Here is a 21452-nt window from a genome sequence, read left to right on the forward strand (position 1 = left end):
GATGGCTCACAATGTTTCTTTTACTTATACAAAAATTTGTCTTTTTCGGAACGCTGGTAACAGTGAGAATTTTTCTTTCAATTTTCCACCCCTCCTAAACCTCCTAGTTCTAAAAACTGTTCCATTCCTCATGTAGATTTGATGCGGTGGTTGGATATTACACTTACAAAAAATTTGAAAACTTTTCGTGAGTCCGGGATGCTCGGACGAAGATCATGATTGGCAACTCTAAAATTTCAGCCAATCGAGGCCAATTTAATCGTATTATCCTTGGAATGCTTTATTCTACCTATTCAGATCAGTCTGTTCTTTACCTTTCTGAGCTTTATCCTATTTTTAGGAATAAGAATTTCAGTGAGATTCAAGTGGCTTATTTCCAGGTTTGTAAATATCTTCTCTGTCTTTATCTTTGGTATAAGAATCGAAAAATAATAAAATAAGTTTTACATTCTGAATATTACTGAGAAGCTGACTGGTTTATACAAAAGGCTCTTGGAAACAGTTTATTGACTTCTTTCGCCTCACCATGGTTTGATCCGTTTGTTTTAATAATTTTATTTATTTAATATTATGATTGTCTAATTGTTAGGGGTGATTTGTGTTTTTTATATAATGTTATAAGCTACTGAAGATTATGAACATGATTTTTGAAAAAGGGGAAGTACCCAATGATTTTAGGAAAACCTTAATTAAACCACTGTATAAGAAAGGTGACAAGAGTGAATGTCGGAATTATCGAGGCATTAGTCTGGTCTCTGTAGGTAGCAAATTACTGAGTAATATAATAATTTTAAGACTGAGACATGCGGTAGACAAAGTTTTAAGGGAAGAACAATGCGGTTTTAGAAAAGGTAGAGGATGTGTCGACCATGTTTTCACTCTTAGGTTAATAATTGAGAAGTCACTTCGTTGTCAAACACCTTTGGTCCTTAGTTTTATCGATTATGAGCAAGCTTTCGATTCTGTTGATAGAACAGCGTTAACAAAGGTCTTATCGTTATATGGTATGCTAGAAAAATACATTAAAGTGATTTGCGCTTTACGAGAATAATACTGCTGCGGTTAAGGTAGGAAATGAGGTTAACAACTGGTTTTGTATTAAATCAGGAGTTAAGCAGGGTTGTGTTCTATCCCCCTTTATATGGATCATTTTGATGGACTTCGTCTTAAGGAGCACAGGAAAGGCAATTGGAGACCATGGAATCCAATGGGGAGGAAGAACGCTCCTGGACTTAGATTATGCTGATGATTTAAGCATATTAGATGAAAGTGTGAGCAAAATGAATGAATTTTTAGAGGTTTTACGAGTTCAGGGTGCTAAAATAGGCTTGAAAATTAATGTTAAGAAGACTAAGTCACTAAGGTTAGGAATAAGTGAAGATGAACAGGTGACCTTAGGTAACGAAAAGATTGATCAGGTTGGGAGCTTCAGTTACCTTGGTAGTATTATTAGTAAAGATGGTGGGAGCAGTGAAGATGTTAAAAGTAGAATAGCTAAAGCTCAGGGTGTTTTTTCACAGTTAAAAAAAGTTTGGAAGAATAGAAAGATAAGCCTACAAACCAAGATTAGAATATTGGAAGCTACAGTGATGACAGTGGTCAAATATGGCTCTGAAGCATGGACACTCCGAAAAGCAGATGTAAATTTACTAGATGTTTTCCAGAGAAATTGTCTACGGATTGTTCTGGGTACCCGGCTGACTGACCGTATTTCAAACAGTAGGTTGTACGAAAAGTGTGGTTCAATCCCGCTTTCTAGGGCTATAATGAAAGAAAGGTTGAGATGGCTAGGCCACGTTCTACGGATGAAGGATGACAGATTACCGAAGATTGTCCTTTTTGGCCAACCGTCTGGGGCTACACGGAAAGCAGGTCGTCCTTGTCTGGGTTGGGAGGATGTCATAAATAAGGATTTAAAGGAAATGGGAACTTCCTAGGAGGGTGTAAAGAGGGAGGCTTTAAATAGATTAGGTTGGAGGAGGAGATGTTGAGATGGCTAGGCCACGTTCTACGGATGAAGGATGACAGATTACCGAAGATTGTCCTTTTTGGCCAACCGTCTGGGGCTACACGGAAAGCAGGTCGTCCTTGTCTGGGTTGGGAGGATGTCATAAATAAGGATTTAAAGGAAATGGGAACTTCCTGGGAGGGTGTAAAGAGGGAGGCTTTAAATAGATTAGGTTGGAGGAGGAGCGTGCGTAGCTGTGTTGGCCTCAGGCGGCTTGGTGCTGCAGTGAGTTATTATTAGTAGTAGTAGTAGTATTGTTGATTTTTGTTTTTAAATAAAATTTTTTTCTTTTTTTATAGTTTTTACTCCAATATTTTCTTATAGTAAAAAAAAGTAGTTTTTACTCTGAAGCATGGACACTCCGAAAAGCAGATGTAAATCTACTAGATGTTTTCCAGAGAAATTGCCTACGGATTGTTCTGGGTACCCGGCTGACTGACCGTATTTCAAACAGTAGGTTGTACGAAAAGTGTGGTTCAATCCCGCTTTCTAGGGCTATAATGAAAGAAAGGTTGAGATGGCTAGGCCACGTTCTACGGATGAAGGATGACAGATTACCGAAGATTGTCCTTTTTGGCCAACCGTCTGGGGCTACACGAAAAACAGGTCGCCCGTCTCTGGGTTGGGAGGATGTCATAAATAAGGATTTGAAGGAAATGGGTACTTCCTGGGAGGGTGTAAAGAGGGAGGCTTTAAATAGATTAGGTTGGAGGAGGAGCGTGCGTAGCTGTGTTGGCCTCAGGCGGCTTGGTGCTGCAGTGAGTTATTATTATTAGTAGTAGTAGTATTGTTGATTTTTGTTTTTAAATAAAATTTTTTTCTTTTTTTATAGTTTTTACCCTATAGCGTGCGTAGCTGTGTTGGCCTCAGGCGGCTTAGTGCTGCAGTGAGTTATTATTAGTAGTAGTAGTAGTATTGTTGATTTTTGTTTTTAAATAAAATTTTTTTCTTTTTTTATAGTTTTTACTCCAATATTTTCTTATAGTAAAAAAAAATAATTGTAGTTTATAACAATACAAAATTATTTATATAATACAAAATTGCATTTCTGCAATACAAAATTATTTTACTGAATTTTTTTATTTTCCTATCTAGAATCGTTTAGTAGTAAACCCAATGCGATAGTTGGCCTTTGTCAAAGGAAAATATCCCCCTCGTGAGGGTTTTGTTGCTAATCAAGCCTTTCTTTGCTTGGGTGGTGCTAGGGCTTCTGTCCGTTGCAATTGAGGTGTTGCAAGAAAAATTCCACAATTTGGCATTTGTCACCTTTCTTTGGTCGCTTTACTTAATTCCAACTAATCATCTAATAAAAGTCTTATAATACAGCGCTACAACCTTTATTATACTTTAAGAAACAGGACATCCACCATTTTTGATTATATCGTAACTTTAAGAAACAGGACATCCACCATTTTTGATTATATCGTAAAGTCTTCCCTCGTCTACATTAGTGAAATATTTCAAAGTTCAATACATAATGAAGTTTTATCCAAGCAGAACACAAGAATAACCTAGCTCAATGCACATTTCACAAAGTTCCTGGGGATGTTCTTTATCTGAGTCTTTATGTTCTTTATTTCGCTTTTCCAAAGGTTCCTGCAAATAAACATGATATAAAAATTAATAGGTATAAATATATCCTACCAAGCGTCAAACTACTACATATCAGCGTCAAAAATGTAAGGAACCCAAAACGAACAAAAATTACAATAAATAACCGAGTCAAACTCAAAACGAGTAAAAATTAACATGAGTTGGGTTCACAACCACTATGCCTTTTCAACACCAGAACATAATTTGCACTTTACCGAAAAAATTTAATGTTTCAACTTTTATAATTTTAATAAATCAAAATGATTAACATTAAAGAGGAATAAATATCAGCACATGTATATTAAACTCACAATACTTATTCACTTGTATTTTTTTAGTAAAGTGCAAATTATGTTCTGCATTTGAGAAGGCATAGAGGTTATGAGCACCGCTCATGTAAACTTGACCAAAAGGCACCGGAAGTTTCACCTTGCCGCGGAAAACTGTTCCAAAAATATTACTGTTATGCACTTTTGACCCCCTTTTGACACCCGTTTCATCCTAATACTCTAAAATTTACAAGTTGTGGCAATTGAAGTAGTAATGTTAGTAATGAAATGTATATATGAACTTTTTGTCACTTGATCTTCCAATTTAAGTATTCTTCGAAAGTTTCAACTTAATACCCAAATTCATTCCTGAGATACGCCCTTTTGACAATCTGCATGCAAATAGTGTGTCTTCATTTAGTTCAAATTTCCCCTCTATATTCTGTCAAATTTTCACCTTCATACGCGTAGCCTTAATTCTACTAGTATCATAGTAGTAGTGGTAGTAGTAGGAACAGTTGTAAGAGTAGCAGTGCATCATTTTTATTAACATTATCAGTAGTAGCAGAAGTATTAATAGTAGTAGTAGCATGTAAATTTTACCCTTTGGTCAACTAAACATCCCACTTATACTGCCCCTGAAGTTTCCTCTTGACATAATAGGCCGTTTTAAAATATTGCTGATACGCACATATCAGCAATCTGTATGCATGTACTTTGTTTTTATTTAGTTCAACTTTCCACTCAACGTTTCCTCAGATATTTATTTCAATATCCTCAGCCTTTCCAATACTCGCTATAAAAGTAGTAGTTTTAGTTATATCAGTGGTAGTAGTAGTTGTGGTATCAGTAGAAGCAGTGGTGGTTGTATTAGTAGTAACGCGCAAATATTACCTTTTTGGTCAATTGATCATCTCCCTAATCATTTCCAGAAAAATCATGAATTTTCATTTTTAAATTCAAATTATACTAGACTCAGTCATTTTTGAGCTACGTCCTTTTGACAAACCATATGCACAAAACATGTTTTTATTCATGTCAACACTACCATCAACATTCCTTGAAAGACTCGACTTAATGCCCTACGTATTTTGGGAAAGTAGAAGTCAAACATGCATAGCTTTTCCAAATAACATATAGCATATAAAAACAACGAACAAGTCACCTAACTTACAGTCCTTGCTCTAATGTCAAGTAGGGGGGGGAGGGTTGACATTTCCAAATGCGAAACTATTGAACCTTTCAGCGAGGCTGAAAAAATATAATTGTCTCAAAACTTTGTTTAGTTGTATATTTAGGGAAGGGATGGGTGTGGGGGGAAGGGCTGGTTGCTCTCAAATCACTTTTACTCTTAAAATGGGCAGTATAACTTACAATTTCAAATCAAATGAGCCCCACCTGAACTTTGTACGACCACCCATTCTATAAGAACCTTATATGCTTCCAAGGCATAACTTACAGTCCTTGCCACAGGGCTCTAGGGGGTTTTGTCAAACCTGGAGGCATTGTTATATTTTTTTTGACTATTTTGAATAAATTGATTATCTCAAAATTTCAATCAGATGAGTTTGGTGAAGATGTCTAGTAGGTGGGGGGGGGGGGCAAGTTGCCCTGCATCACTTTTGACTCTTAAAAGGGAACTCCAACTTTCACTTTCAACCAAATAAGCCTCTTGTATAGTTTATACAACCATCCTTCCATATAAACCTTAAATGCTCTTGGTTCATAGTCTACATCCCTTGTCCTTGGACTTTGGGGGTTTGTTTCAACCAAAAAAACCACTTTGCATTATCTATTGAGTATTTTGAATAAAATAGCTATCTCGAAATTTCTATTGGATGCATTTTGGGAAAATACAGCATGCGTGGGGGGGGGGGGGGTAGCATCCTTCCGATCACTTTGATTCCTAAAAATAGCACTAGAACTTAATATTATCAATCCATAGATCCCCCTCTGATGTTTATATGATGACCACAATATCTTTAAAAAAATATGCCTTTTGAGCATAACTTACAACCCTTGCATTGTGGAATGTGGGGGGGGGGGGGGTGTCATCCTAAAAGACGTAATATCCGAACCTTTCAACTACGTTTAACAATATGGCTATCTCAAGATTTTGACTGGAAGTGTTAGAGGAGATGGTGGGCGTGGGAGGGGTGTTAGATACCCTCCAATCAATTTCAATTTTTAAAAAGGGTACTTGGCCTTTCAATTTCCAGTCAAATGAGCCTTCTTTGAAGTTTCTACGGCAAATCCTTCGATACGAAGTACACCGGTCTAAGAGAAACCAAACTAGTATGGCTGTATGCACTCCGGACAGCAGACCTGTATTTGGGTACTAAAGCTTGCTTTTGCACTAAACAAGATATACCCTTATTTGGGCACTAAAGCTTACCTATAGTCCTAATTCTACTGTCTGCGGCTTGTCTAAGTTAAGTGTCAGATTGACAGAAATTGAAAGTAATGTTTTTATTTCAATTCAGGTCATACTATTTAATATGCGAGCGTAAATAATTTTAGATAGTGGTTCAGTGACATTTGTTTTGTCTATAAACCTGCATGTTAATGCGGTAACAGCATTACTTTTGAAGCAGATTCAAAATCAAAAAGTGATTTTCAAATGTAATTAATTAAGAGTTATATGTACCTTACCAATTTTGCTTTTCCTTTGAGTCACATACAAAATCCAAATTTTTCATAGATTAAATTTACAATAAAAAAATTCGTTTATCCAATGTGTTTAACACAAATGCAAGCATTAACTGAATACGTGTAGACGAATTGGTGGTTTTGAACTTTTAAAATCTATTTTGTCGAATGTAAGGTATATTTGAATGTTAAACAGGGAGAATTATTCTTAAAGCTTATTTTGCTTGTCTATTGAAGACTGATATATGGATTTAATCACGTAAATAAAAAGATATTTCGTAATGAATGTCGTATGAAAGATATTATTAATAATATTAAAGCCAATATGAAAAGAAGAGTAGAAACATTTTAGTTAACAATGAAATATGCTTAAATCAAAGAGGGTTGAATTAAAACAATCAAATATATAGGTTAATGTTAAAACGAAAATTGGGGGGAGGGTATATGGTACAGGAAATGGACTGAATTTCTTTTTTATGCATTATTAGTTATATTTTGAATGAACTCTTATACATCACTTGCTAGGCTAAGATTTCGAGAGTTTTCCAATAGCATAGTCTACTTTTCTGTGTCTTTTCTATCACTACTTTTCTTAATAAAATCAAAAGAAGATCGCCAACTCTGATATTATTTATTTCTCAAGACTTCACGTAAATATCTATTGCCTTGCGCCTATACATATATATATATATATATATATATATATATATATATATATATATATATATATATATATATATATATATATATATATATATATATATATATATATATATATATATATATATTTATATATATATATACCCAGAGTTTTATTTTTTATTTTCACCACCAGCGGAATTTCTTGATGATCACCTTATTGGCTCACTCTCCTTTAACGGTATGACAAACTATTGAAAGATTGTTCTGGAGAGATGAGTGGAGATAATGCATTTCATAACAATCACCTTATGGACTTGCCCTCTGATAATATCAAATACGATGATCTGGAGTGGGTCGATAAATTCTTAAAAGAATATTTTGGAGATGTGAATGTGACTCCTCCCACTATATCAATGGGCATTTTCCATCTACCAAATGCCTTTGAAGAACAGAATATACAAGGGGATGATCATGCTTGGCTTGTCAACAGTCCCAACACTTATAAACCATTGAAATATGTATATTAAGAGTTAAATGAACCCCCTCCCATTATTTCAACGGAATGGTTGGATAATAGTACTTTCCAGCCAAGTGACTTTGAACAGGTAGGGTTTTCTGTTTTTATAAGCCAGATGCCTCTGAAGAATAGGGTGAATCAAACGTTAATTTTTGTTGGATTGAATAGCTCAGTTCAAATAATCCTAAGTTTTTAGGGATTATTCCAGAGAGGTGATTGTACCCCCCCCCCGTATTTCAGTGGACACTACCCGAGCACAACTAAGCACCTATGAAGAGAAAAGTATACCAGAGAATAGTTTTTTCTAGGGAACACCGCCTCAGTTTAAATATTCTCGAAGATAAGCTGAGTGAACTTGGTGATTTTACCACACGCGACAGCCTACTTATAAATATTCATGTCGAGGAAGCACAGAGTGGTAGTGGTATGATAGAGGAAACCTCTGTGATGCCCACTAAATTGCCAGACTTTTATGTGTCAAACTATGCCTTGCACAATATATATTTTTATACAGCCGCACTTGGGAATCTGTTTAATACATTGATAGCAGGGGACATTGTCAAAGATACTTTTGACATAGTACACTCCTATGTGGGTGAGATTCGAACCGCTCTTGAATGTCTGATTCGGAATGGGGAGGGAGAGACGGCATAAAAGCATCCATTGCATAAAAAGCGTCTTATTTAAATAAAAAGTTGGGTGATGTATATTTGCACTATAAGCAAACTGAAATACTAACACTTCACCCACACTTGGAGAATTTTGAGGGTTTTCCTATTGAGTGAATAGACATGTATGTTCAAAAAACGGGATATCTAGAGAAGGGAAGTGCGGTAGTGGCTTGATTAAAAATTTAAATGTAAATATTTGTAAATTTAAAAAAAACATTTTATTTTAAGAATATAGTTTTAAAATATTGATTTACAAATCCACACTAGCCACAAATCCAAGTCAGTATACCCATAACATATCGTCTACAAGACATCAGAGGTGAAGAGATTTTTGGTTGTTTTTATGACCATAAACTTCCAAAAGTTAAAAATAATTGTGAAATCTATCAGATTGAAAAGATATCAAAAAGTGGAACACACACGGACAAGAGAAAATTGCTTTTTTATTGCATAGAATATAACTCTGATTTTGATTCTTGGGTAGCAGTTTAAGACATAAGCAATGGCTAATGATTTCTATGTGACATTCATGTCCAATATCTCTGATCCAATCTACAATAATTTGAATAAAACATTTGATTTTTGGATAAAACTCTCTCCCACCATCAAATTGGATGGTGAGTATGAAGTTGCTCTTGTTGATTGTATTCTCAAAATGCAAATGGTATCCTGAGAGAAGTTCGCACATATGAAATAAAGTTAGACCAAATGATTGGCCTATCGTTAGTGAATATTAGATAGAAACTATAAACTCGGGTAAATATCCCTTCGTCAAATTAGAATAAGAGGAATTTGGTAGCATGAATGATTTTGTCGTGCTATCAATAGAAGAATCTCCGCCGGTAAAAATAGTACCCTTAATTTCAACTATTCAATGGAACAAGGAAAGATCTACACTAGCTCACCCATTGATGGTGAAAAGGGTATTCTCAATGATAATCTGAGAGATATTCTTGGTTTTAAACAAAATCTAATCAGTGGTAGAAGTGCTGAAAGCACTAGTGGCATAGATCGTGTCATTTTCGCTAACTATCCACTTGGCTTCTGAGCCAAGTGGAACAATCCAATTGAAATCTTGGATACAAAGGAGTGAGTTTTACGTTCGAGATAGTTCCTGAGGAATCTGGATGTGGGTGTTAGCTGTGCCCTTTTAACGGTTTATGCAAACTACACGCTGTAAACTAGCGTGGGTAAAAAATTAGTTCTTGTAAAGGTAGGTGACTTATATTATTTTGATAACGTGAGACCCTAACGCAACCGGACAGAAGCTGAGTTATCGAATCTGGTTATGAATTCTAGTGGTAATTCGGATGCGAGTGTCAATGCGGACTGCCGGAAAATGAATGCAGAGAATATCATTAAAATTTTGGAAATGGTCCAATCTACTAATGTGATCATGGAAACCCTAAAGAAGAGTGTACTTGAAATTCAGAAGGATTTGGGTACAGTCAACAGTTTTGTTGTGGTGCTAGAAAATAAAAGTAGTGCAACGGACAATGAAACTGCAACAGTGAAATCGGAACTTCTAGTTCTGCAAAGTTTTGTGAAAGCCCAGTCACAGCTGATTATGAAATGCAATGAGTTAATGAATGTGGTTGTGTCCCAGTCTCTTGTTGATAAAAATCGGGACAAGTTATACAATTTACTGCTTTGGAGCCTTAATGACGTCCCCTTGAATGAGGCTGCATCTCGGGTTTCCAAGGTGATTGTAGATGGTTTGTCACTCCCAACTGACAAGTTGCCATTATTCACTGTGGTTCACTGTTCCAAGAACTTTGTTAAAATTAGGGTGGATAGTGTCTAGGTGTGTTTCTTGATTCTATGCAACGCAAAAAAAATTAAAAGGGAAAGTTCTGTGTTTATAAGTCTGCTTTTATTAGTGATGATGTTACACCGCGTGTAAGGGTTTTGCGTAAAGAATTACTTGGGTTACGTAAGCGTTTGGTGGATAAAAATGTGGAATGCTGGGTACCTCCTACCCTACCACCCAGCATCTCTGTTAAAATGGACTACCGTGCTATTAAAGTGCCTCGTTACAATGCTAAGAGTTTGTTGGCTTCTTAAAGTTTGTTTGCTGCTCTTAAAATTAGTGAGTGTTTATTTGTTATTGAAAAAACAATTAAAAACAAAATATTAATTTAAAAAATGAATAAAAAATAAAACTTGTAACATTTTGTCGCAATAATTATGGTTGTGTGATTATGGAAATTCGTAGCCGTTGTATTTGGTGACTTGAATATGGATTCGTATATCGGGTTCCCCAAGGATCCGTACTGGGTCAGACTCTGTTTTAAATTTGCATTAATGATATGCCGCATGTTGTGAAAACTCTGCCCAGAATTGACGACTTTGTTAACAACGGTCCGAGTAAGACCCAGGTTACTATGCCCTTATTTGCTGATGATACATCTTTGGTGTGTGTTGCCCCTACGGAACAACTCATATAAATGATAAATGCAGCAGTGAGCAAGACATGTATATGGCTTAAAATAAACCACCTTGACCTGAATTTAGATTAGTCAAATTTTGTTATTTTTTCTCGATCTCCAAATATTTACCTTTGGTTTACGGAAATGATTTTGGAGCGGGGAATTATTAAACGAACAAGGTTCACCAAATACCTCGGAATCAATGTTGATGAAACCCTATCATTTAAATATCATGTGAAATCAATTTCGAAAATATTGTCAGGTAACTTAGGTATCATGCGCAAATTAAAACATATTTTCCCCCCAAATGTTCGACGATTGTCATACTTTTCCCTGATTCACCCCTACATTTTGTATTGCTCGTCGATTTGGCTTGGTACTTTCCCTTCGATAGTTTCTCCAATCCGTGTGATCCAGAATAATATTATCCGAGTTTGTTTACGGTTCCGTGCACGATCCCTTGGTGAGCAATTGATATCTTGATGAAATGGAAAATGTTTAAAAAGGTCGAGAAACACTGCATCACTCATCAGTCTCTACTCAGGTCAGAGACAAAATATATAACTCTTGTCAAAGAAACCAAGGAAGAAAATTGTTAGATCAAAAAAAGATTTCTTTTCCTAAACTGAAGTGGAATATCTATCATACAAGGATTCCCATCCCTCTCTCACTTCACCTTTAAATCTATAGAATGCTGGAAATGTTGATGTGAGTGTAAAACATGGTTACCATGAACGATTTCATCAAGAACTACCACTCTCTGAAAACATCCACTTTCAAATGTATTTCAATAAAGGTTATTTCGTGGATATGTCTTCCACATTTATAGATTTACATATTGTAGTCAAAAAGTCTGACAACGAAATGCCAAGTCCTACTGATGGAATATTCTATGAAAATTGGGAATTGCATAATCTATTTTGACAAATCAGTGTCTACATAAGTGGAACATTAAAGAGCATTAGCACCGATCTCTCAAATTATACAAGGAAAATACAGTTCATATTGATGAAACCAAAGTCATATAAAGAATTAAGAGTTTAAGCCAATGGTGATGAATATCTTACGGAAACTGACACTACAGATGCACTTAGAGAGGGGAAATCTAGGAATTACACGTATTTGGGAACATAAATCACGAGATATTGAATATACCTTAATGGTTACCACCGAATATTAAAGTGGAAATAAGATTAACGCTTGCTCCATCCAATTTCATTTTATAAAAGGGACTTGCTATATCACCCGATATAATAGTCTCTCTCATCTCGGCAATACTTCATGTGCGAAAGCCACAAGTTATGAGTTCTGTTGCTTTGGCAGTGGCGAAATTGGGAGCTAGTGGAAATAATATAAAACTGCTTGTTCCTGATTGAACCACCAATAAGAGTCATATTGTTACTGGTTCACGCACCTTCGCCGACTCTTCATTTATCAGTGGTGAAATTCCTTCAAAATTGGCATTAAAATTTGTAAAAAGTGGTAATGCTATAGGATCGTGGACAAGTTGCCCAAACAAATTTGAAATGTTTGGAGTTTCCTCTCTTATGTGCAAATTAAAATGGGATTTTACTCTATAATTTATCACTTGATAAATCCTATAGGACACTATATGGGTTGAGAATTGAATCCTTAGATCGAAATTCACAACTATTTGAATATGATATATCTAATACAATGTTTGCAAAAACCCTTGATATCATTGTATTGGACTTGTCTCGCACTCAAGATATGGGTATTGTACGAACAAGGAGTATACGTTTGGAGTGCATCTTTGCCGAGCCATAAACTAAGAGTATTGTATTTATCTCATTTTAACCAATTTGAAACTTACGGGGAAATCACTAAAGGCAGTGTTCTACTAAACCAAATAGTCAACGTGTTTAAGATGGATCTGCACATGTCCAAATACTAATACTATCGTATACCATTGATTTTCCTTGAAAAAATTCAAAGTGTTAACAATACCCTTATCATTGTTAATAGCAGTCTATCGAGCATTAGGACAGGTCATTGGCTATGAATATTTTGATCCTCTTGGCCTACTATATTCCATCTACAGTGTGTATATCCACAAGTTTATTGAAAGCAGTGGGAAAAATATTACTCAAAACCAGAAGAGAGTGCAAGACTTAACAACTAAAAGCTTTGGTTTTCATGCAATACTATATTTTCTTTTCCGATGTTTTGGCTATGTTTACAATGAATTTTCCAATATTTACGCATACAATTCTTAATTGAACGACTTCCTAGTGGAAAATATACTTTCATACCTGTATAATATTGATTTCAGTGCCCTACAAATAAAATTTTCTAGAAATGTTTGTAAATTTGTTTTTTTAATACGAAATGTATACATAAAAAAATGACTTTTCTCTCCTCTTGAAATTTCTTCTTCTACGTATAGGTAGCTGTTGACAACAGCTGATGGCCGCAGATCATCTGAATTCACTTTATATTTATCTTGATGTACAAAATCAGGGTCAGATTTTTTACGGTACAATGTAACTTCACTCTTATTGTATCTCTTTGTGAAGTCAATGATAATACTTTCATTCTTAAGTGCAAAACTTACATGTTTCAATTTGCTTATTTGAAGCAATATTACATATAATGTTTTCAAATGGAAAATCACTTTCTGTAACAGCCAAATAAAAATCAGTAGGCTTGTAATAATAGTAGCCATTGTATTGACAACGATGACATAGAAACAAAATTCTCTTGTTATTCCAACAGTTGAAGCGTAGAAGCATCCTTCCAACGCAATTTAAAACCATGACAGTGCCAGTCTCTTAGAAATAAACTAAAATCTCGTTTAGGGATCTTTCCAATCGTACCGGGACAGGTATTCTCCCACTGGTCACATTTATCACAGTGACAATTGGAGCATCGGAATCCTTTAGTGTGAGAGCCACTAATCTCTTGAAGACAGGAATTACAGTTTTAATTACACTGCATATCCTCTATGCAAGTTACACGGATTGAATAATCTATACTTTTCATCATATTTGTCAACAATTATACACTTCTCATATGATGACCAGCTGCCCAGTGTATACATATATAGTGGACATGTATAGAACATTTTTCCAGTGTTGACACTCCCACCGTAAAAATGAAGCTTACTTACGGTCGATAAACAGAGTGCTCTTTCCTAGTTCTATAGAGAGAGGAGTAATCAACTGGCATGACAAAACGTGTTTGGACATGATCTTCTAAGTTATTGATTTATTTATCGTTCTTATTATAAATCATTTGGATAGTTTTCATTTTCTAAGGCAGTGCTCAAAAGCAAATCCATAGTATTATTTTGTTTCGTTTCAATTAAAATGTCCTAAATAGAGTAAATGCGTTTGGGCCACGACGTAAAAGTTTCATCCAATAGTCTAACAAATCATTTCTCATTATATCACTAAGCATTCTTTGGGAAAATATTTTCCTTTGAAGAGATAACTCTTAAAAATAATCATCTAGAATCAAACATTTTCCCAAAATCTCAAGATTCTGCAGGATTTGTTGTTTCTCAAATCCATCCCTTTTTAAATCCTAACACTCTCACTGCTGGCTGCAGACTAACTAAGATTCTTTTTTACTTCAAGAATATTACTAGAGGAACTGTAACCTAGGGAAAATTTCTAACAAAAAAAAAAAACATTTTCGATTTTGAAACATTTTTATTACATAATTACATCAATATACATTCCTCATTTTTCCCTCACCGATGCAACGGACTATCCTCAATAAATTTCACTATTGCAATTAAAGAATTTTGAAGTCTATGTATATGCACTATATCAAGTTTTGCTGAAAAACATAACTGCTACTCCAATTTGACTTTGCTAAATGATATCACATATCTTGCATACATATCATCCCATTCAAGGCTTAGTTAAGATCCTCTTGTAATTTCTTTTGCACCGTTTGGTGCTCTTGTCTTTGAGTCATTTCTGTCACTGGCTCCACTATCATCTTCCAATAGTGCAAACCACTCATGTTTTGCTAGTATGTCTTGTCAAATAAAAAGTTGACGAGAAAGAATATATTCAAATTGTTTTCTCTCTGAATTTTACTGTTTTACTAATATGAAATTCCTTGAAAATCCAGCCTCATATTGGATCTGCTTTCCACAGCTGGTTGCTAAGGGCCTCATAGCTACATGCCAAAAAGATGTACACGTTGTAGTTTCATCTGAAATTCAATTTGGACAAGTCTCAAGCAAAAGTTTCAGGATGCATGCTTAATTGTAGGGTTTATTCTATTGACCTGATATGCTCAATAAATCTTTCAATAAATTGTTGGTCAGTTATACCAATATAAAACTTTCCACAAGAACAAGGAATTTGATACACCCCACAAACTAAATCTCCCCAGGTTAAATCCTTTTCAGAATTCACCGGTTGGAAATATGTATCAATGTAATGTTTACGCAAAATTTGTTTAAGTATCTCGTCCAAAATTGTTATATAAGGCAAAGACATGGAACTTTTAGAGACAATTAATTCTGAACACTGCGAAACTCGGAAAACCCTATTGTTATGTTTAATGCGTCTATTTTTTATTATTTTGATCAAGGAAATTATTGTTGTCACTATTAGAAAATATATCCCTCATATACAAGAATTCAGAATCTAAGACTCCTGGGAACATATTCTGAAAACTGTATCCATCAGTGCAATCACAAACCCTCGTTTCACTGAAATAAGATGGCACGAATGAAAATTCAAATACCTTTCACTGTGCGTAGGCTTTCTATAGATTGAGAACAGTAAACGAAAATCACTTATAATTAATAAGATATAAAGAATAAAGTAGTTTGTCATTTTCTTGAAACTCCACTGAAAATTTTACATTTTTATAAAAACTATTTAAATGTTTATGGAAAAGGTCTAACGAATCTAAACCTTGTTTCCAAATGCAAACCACATCATCCATTAATCTGCCCCAGAGTCAAGGGGAGAGTCTAAAACTGTGTATAGCAGAGGTTTCAATATAGTCCATGATAAAATTTGCCAACAAAGGAGAGAGATATACCCCTATAGCCACACCAAACACCTGTTTGTATAATTAACCTCTAAATCCAAAATAAAGAGAAATACACTTACAAGGATAACCAACTTTATAATGACATCAATCTCCAAACCAGCCAAGGTCACATTTTGTATCAAATCAAAGTGCTTTAGTAATTTAATCCTGAACATATCTTCGCTCTTTTTCAAATTACAATTCAAATACATGGAGGCCACATCAAAACTACAGAGAATTGAACTCTCCTCCAATGTAAACTTTTTCAACTTATAAGTAGGATGAGTAGAGTTTTTATATATGATTTTTGTGTTCCTAAGAGAGGACGCAATCCCAAAGACAACCACTCTACTAATTTTACAACAGGTGACGAGAAAGTTGACAAGGGGGACTTCCTTCTTATGAATTTTGGGTGGACCATAGATATTGGGTGCAGAAAAACCTCTTGGTTAAAATTTATTATAAGACTGGGCGCAATGCGTAAATTGTTTTTCAGAGACTCTAATTCACTTCTTATCGACTTTACATATTTATCCGTAGGATAAAATCCAATTCTTTGTAAATAATGGTATCAAAAATAATTGTATTCATTTTACGATCATAATTATCAGTGTCCATAATTACAATAGTGTTACCTTTGTCTGCTCTAATGATAGTAAGCACTTTATCCTTTTTCAAGTAAGAAAGTATTTTAGTGTCATTTTTTTGTGATATCAATTTTCAATTTTTCTTCTGTTAAAAGTATTTGGATTCCTTACGATCTCAGATCTAAGTTCCTGAGTAGCCTCGACTTTATCAATAGAAGCCATAGTTCTTGACTCCACCTTAAAAATTGTTTTTGAATAAGAAATTGTTATTGGAAAACAGAATTTAAAACCCTTCAACAAAACTACCTTTTGTTGACTACTAAGAAGTCTAGACGACAAATTCTTAATGACAGGATCCAGACAAGGATATAAAATATCAGAATCCTTAAACTTCTCGAACAAAAGTCTATTGAACTTTTCGGCCAAACGAACCTTTGACAAATAGAAATTACAGTGAAAAGATCTAGCGGTCATTTCTTTAATTCTAAGAAAAATGTCAGATGTAAGATTATTCCTTAAAAGGTTTTTGACGAAATTTAAGTCTTTGGACGACTTAAAAGTCTCTGATTTTGCTCTGAAGCCACGTGATTTAAAGCCATGAGGCTTGATTTTTTAAATTTTGATTCATTTTCAGTGCCAAAATAGTAATTGATTCTAAGAGATTTAGGAATCACTGATTCATTCTTTCAATTTTGTATGAAAATTTGTTGACTTAGTAAATTTACATGTTTTTTAACCAAAGAAAAATAATAATTGACAGAAGTGGCTAACTGCTGCCCGCACAATTGACGAATGGAAGTTCTTAAGCTGAACTGGCCAGCCATGACAAAAAAAAATAGCAAAGAGAGTTAAAACTCAATGAAAAAACATCAAATGAGGCTGCGGCTAGTAGAGAGAAAAGCTGAAAGATTAAAACGACGTGGATATTTCGCCCGTATGTAAACTAGGCATCCTCAGTACAAGATAAACCATGATAAAAAGATAAAAAACACGCTAAACTAAAACCAAGTAAAACCACAAGCAATAATAATAAATACAATTGTTGCAACTGATCCACGTAGAAAATCGAAGCTATTAGAGTTATTTCAATGAAAACAGCAAAGCAACTGAGGAAAAGTTATAACAATTGAATCTAAGTTAACTATTCTGTTGCAAAATAATCTTCTTGTTAGCGTATATTGAAGCAACTCTTTTTCGTCCAGAATGTAATCTAGTTCCCTGGTGATTATGTAAAAACTTAATTTCCTTATTGACTATTGGTTCATTTTTCAAAAGACAATGATGAATTTGGTCAATATTTAAGTTTCTCGTATCCCTATTTTTTGGAAGATTAGCAGACATATGCTTTTTAATTTCTATAGCATCCCTCGCCCGCTGAGAAAGACCCCTATTATTAGAAATAGGTGTGGTCTCACCAAATTGTTTAAAATGTTTAGGATGAAGGAACGTATGTTCAGCCAGAGCCGAAGCAAATGTTCCAGAAGGCTTGCTTAATTGTAGAATTTTTTCTATTGAGTTATCGGTGTGTCTCGGTGCCCTAGCCTAAGGGTTTGATGTCTTAGAAAACAATGTATCAGTGGGTAAGGGTTGTCTGAAATATCTATTCTAAATTCTTTACTCCCATAGAAATAAGAAAATTAATATAAAAATGGAAATAAAATTAAATGAAACATTAAAACTAAAAAACAAATGAAAAAAAAAATAAAATAAAACGTTAATAAAAAAGAGTCTTATATGTTATAAAGGATTATGTCGTACGCACTATTAAGGTAGAGTTTTTCTGAGAAAAAGATATTTGAAGTCTGTGCATGGGGTCCCTGGAAAATTCATTATAGGTACATGAAGGGTGAGGAACCCCTTACTACATTTTGCGAGAGTGTGCGCAATAGGAGCCGTTTTGACATGACCGACCCAGAAGAATATGCTCAAATCATTGCAAATCCAAACTTCGTATCATTCACGATCATAGACTCCCATATGGTACTTTTACATAGAAAAAAGAAACCTAGTATTAAATAATAATAAGATTGACGCTGGCAGTGCCATTTTAGAAATTTTGATAAACTCATATTGGAATTTTATTACAATTTGTGTAAGCTCCAATGGCCAAAAGAGGGGTATGTTTAAGTTTACTATGGTGACATAGATTCACTATTATTGAAAATTAAAACTGAAAATTTATTAGATGGTTTGGAAAATGGTGACTTCATTGACTCACAAAAGGACTACAACAGCTGGGACGAGTCTATTTACCCGGAGCTAGTGAAGCACCAGACCCCTAATAAGTTGTTATTTCTAAAATCCGAGAATGGGAACAACTTGATATATCACGGTGTGCTTGTAGGTCCGAAGGTGTACTGTTGTGCAAACGCACAATGAGGATATCAAAAAGTCGGACAAAAAAATCACACAAACCCCCAGCCACGCCTTCCAGCCACCATTCTGGTCACTACATCCTTCTCAGGAGTATGGTTGTACCCAGCCCTCCATCTGGTGATTTCCAAAGTGAATTTTATGTCTGTAAATACATTCATGTGTCTATTATATGTTGTTTAAAAAAATGTAGTATATTTATTTATGTATTAAAGAAACTATGAATTCTATGTTTTTACTATTTATTCTGATTGATGTTATTGATATTGAGCTTAGGCTGTATTTTGACTTTGGAGGAATATATATCAACCATTTAGATCATTTCATCGTGGACCTTCAATGTCTGGCAAAACAACAATTTAACGACAGCAATACGAAATCGTAATAAAATATTTTTTTTACGAAATCCAAAAAATATTTATTATTGCTATAGTGCATTACAAAACCCCTATGATAAAATAAACAGTATTGTACCAAACATAAAATTCATATGGGGACTCTACGTTTTTAATATTATTGAACCAAACTCGTGGTTGATTATTTATGATTTAGCTGAATCCGTTCAGTAATGGTCTCAAGGGATGTTACAATTATCTACAGTCTGATCTAATCATGAAGATTTTTCTTAACTTTTGTTCTCCATAATCTCTTTCATCAGAGCAAATGTGTAAGAACACTTGCATTGATTTGTACTTACTGAATCATCTATAGGGTTGTTCGTGATTTAAGTTCTCTCATAACTTTAAACAAGCAAATGTATCCTGGTGAACCGAAATTTTTACTCTTGGCATACAACCAAGCTAATAATAGACCTTATGGATACATTCTATTGGATCTTAATCAAAACACATACGAAGAGTTACGTGTATCCACAGATATTTTTGACAATGAAACTATAGTATATCTACCCGTGAATAGTAAAAAAGGTCATTAATTGCCATCATGACACTGAAGAATCTGCATGAAAATTGACATTTATTTACCGTTCTAGGTAATTCAAAATCACGGCTTAAGAAAGCTATGCTCAAACACGCTTTTAACAATGAATTCATTAATCTGCTATTTAAGATTGGTTTACATTTAACTGAACGTAATGTTAAACTGTCAGAAGTTGTCAGGCAACTAACAAAGCAACATCGTTCACTGTTATGTGCCCCAGCTCGTAAAAAGAAAGGAATATATTTTAAAAGTAATCAGCTTGTTCATGTGGGCGGTAGATTCTTTTCATTGTTACTGTCAATATTCGCGGGACTTGTACACACTTTTCTCTAGAAATAGCTAAACCCTATAAATTGACACCAATTGAAATGGCCTTTTTACCAAAAAAGCACACTAAAGATAATTTTGATAAATTTAAAGGTTGTTAACATTAAGAAAAAACTTGTTACTATTAATAATAACTTTTTCAATTCAAGAAAAACTTCTTAATATTTAAAAAACTAATCTTTAAACTTATTACTGTAAGAATAAAATCTGTTAGTGTTAAGAAAATATTTTTTAGTATTAAGAAACAAACTTGTTAGTATTAAGAACAAAATGTTACTATTACCATTTACTATTAGAAAAAAAATGTTAGTATTAAGAAAAATATGATGATATTAAGAGACGAACTTCTTACTATTATGAAAAACAACTTATTCTTAATAATAGAAAATGTTGCTATTAAGAAAAATATGTTTATAAAAAACAAATGTTATTATTACTCGTTACGATTAGAAATTTTTTTTAGTATTATGAAAAACACGTTACTATTAAGAGACAAACTTGTTAGTATTAAAAAAAAAACATTCAATATTATCAAAAAAACTTTCTAATCTTAGAAAAATATTTTTAATATTAAGAAAACCTTGTTAAAATTCGAAAAAATCTTCTTAGTATTAAGAAAACCATGTTACTCTTAAGAAAAATGTTTTTTGTTATAAGAAAAAACTTGTTAGTATTATAAAAAAAACTTTTAGTATTAAGAAACTTGTTAACAATTAAGAAAAAAACTTCTTAGTATCAAGAAAAACATTTTAATAATATGAAAAGTGTTTTTAGTATTAAGAAAATAGTTGTTACTAATAGAAAAAATTTGTTATAATTAAAAAAAAACTTCTTACCATTAAGAAAAACTTTTGTTATTATCGAAGAAATTGCTAATCTTAAAAAGATTTGTCAGTATTAAGAAAAACCTGTTACCATTAAAAAAAATGACTTATTAGTATTAAGAAAACACGGTGCTATTAAGAGAAAATCTTATTAATATTAAGAAAAACTTATTACTATTCAGAATAACCTTGCTACTATTAGAAAAAAATTGTTAGTATTAAGAAAATTTTTGTTAGTATTAAGAAAAAACTTGTCGCTGTTAAGAAAAACATTGTTACTATTAGATTTGTTTTAAGTTTTAGCAAAACTTGATACCATTAAGAAAATTGTATTTACTATTATAAAAAACTTTATTACTTTGTCTACTGAAAACGTATGAGGGGTAGTAGAAATAATATCAAGCTGCTCGTCACTTAGATAATCAGGAATCAACTACATTTAGTTTTCGATGTTGCGGATGTATTTAAAGTGAATTTCTTAGCATTTATGGTGATAATTCTCGATTGAACAATTTTCTAGTTGAAAACACCCTTTCTTACCTGTACAATATAAATTTCAGTATTCTAAGAGTAAACTGCTTCTGAAGTGTTTGTGAATTTGC

General features: G+C 33.7%; 1 protein-coding gene across 1 annotated transcript in view; it reads right to left on the minus strand.

The window, feature by feature from the left end:
* Positions 1 to 3329: 3329 nt before the first annotated feature.
* The window catches only part of LOC136031913 (zygote arrest protein 2.L-like), a 69453-nt gene continuing 51330 nt past the window's right edge, over positions 3330 to 21452 (minus strand). The window contains exon 5 of the mRNA XM_065711906.1: positions 3330 to 3604. Within this exon, the coding sequence (XP_065567978.1) occupies positions 3494 to 3604 (111 nt within the window). The 3' untranslated portion in view covers positions 3330 to 3493. The remainder of the gene's footprint in view (positions 3605 to 21452) is intronic.

Source organism: Artemia franciscana, chromosome 10 (assembly GCF_032884065.1).
Source record: "Artemia franciscana chromosome 10, ASM3288406v1, whole genome shotgun sequence".
NCBI lineage: Eukaryota > Metazoa > Arthropoda > Branchiopoda > Anostraca > Artemiidae > Artemia > Artemia franciscana.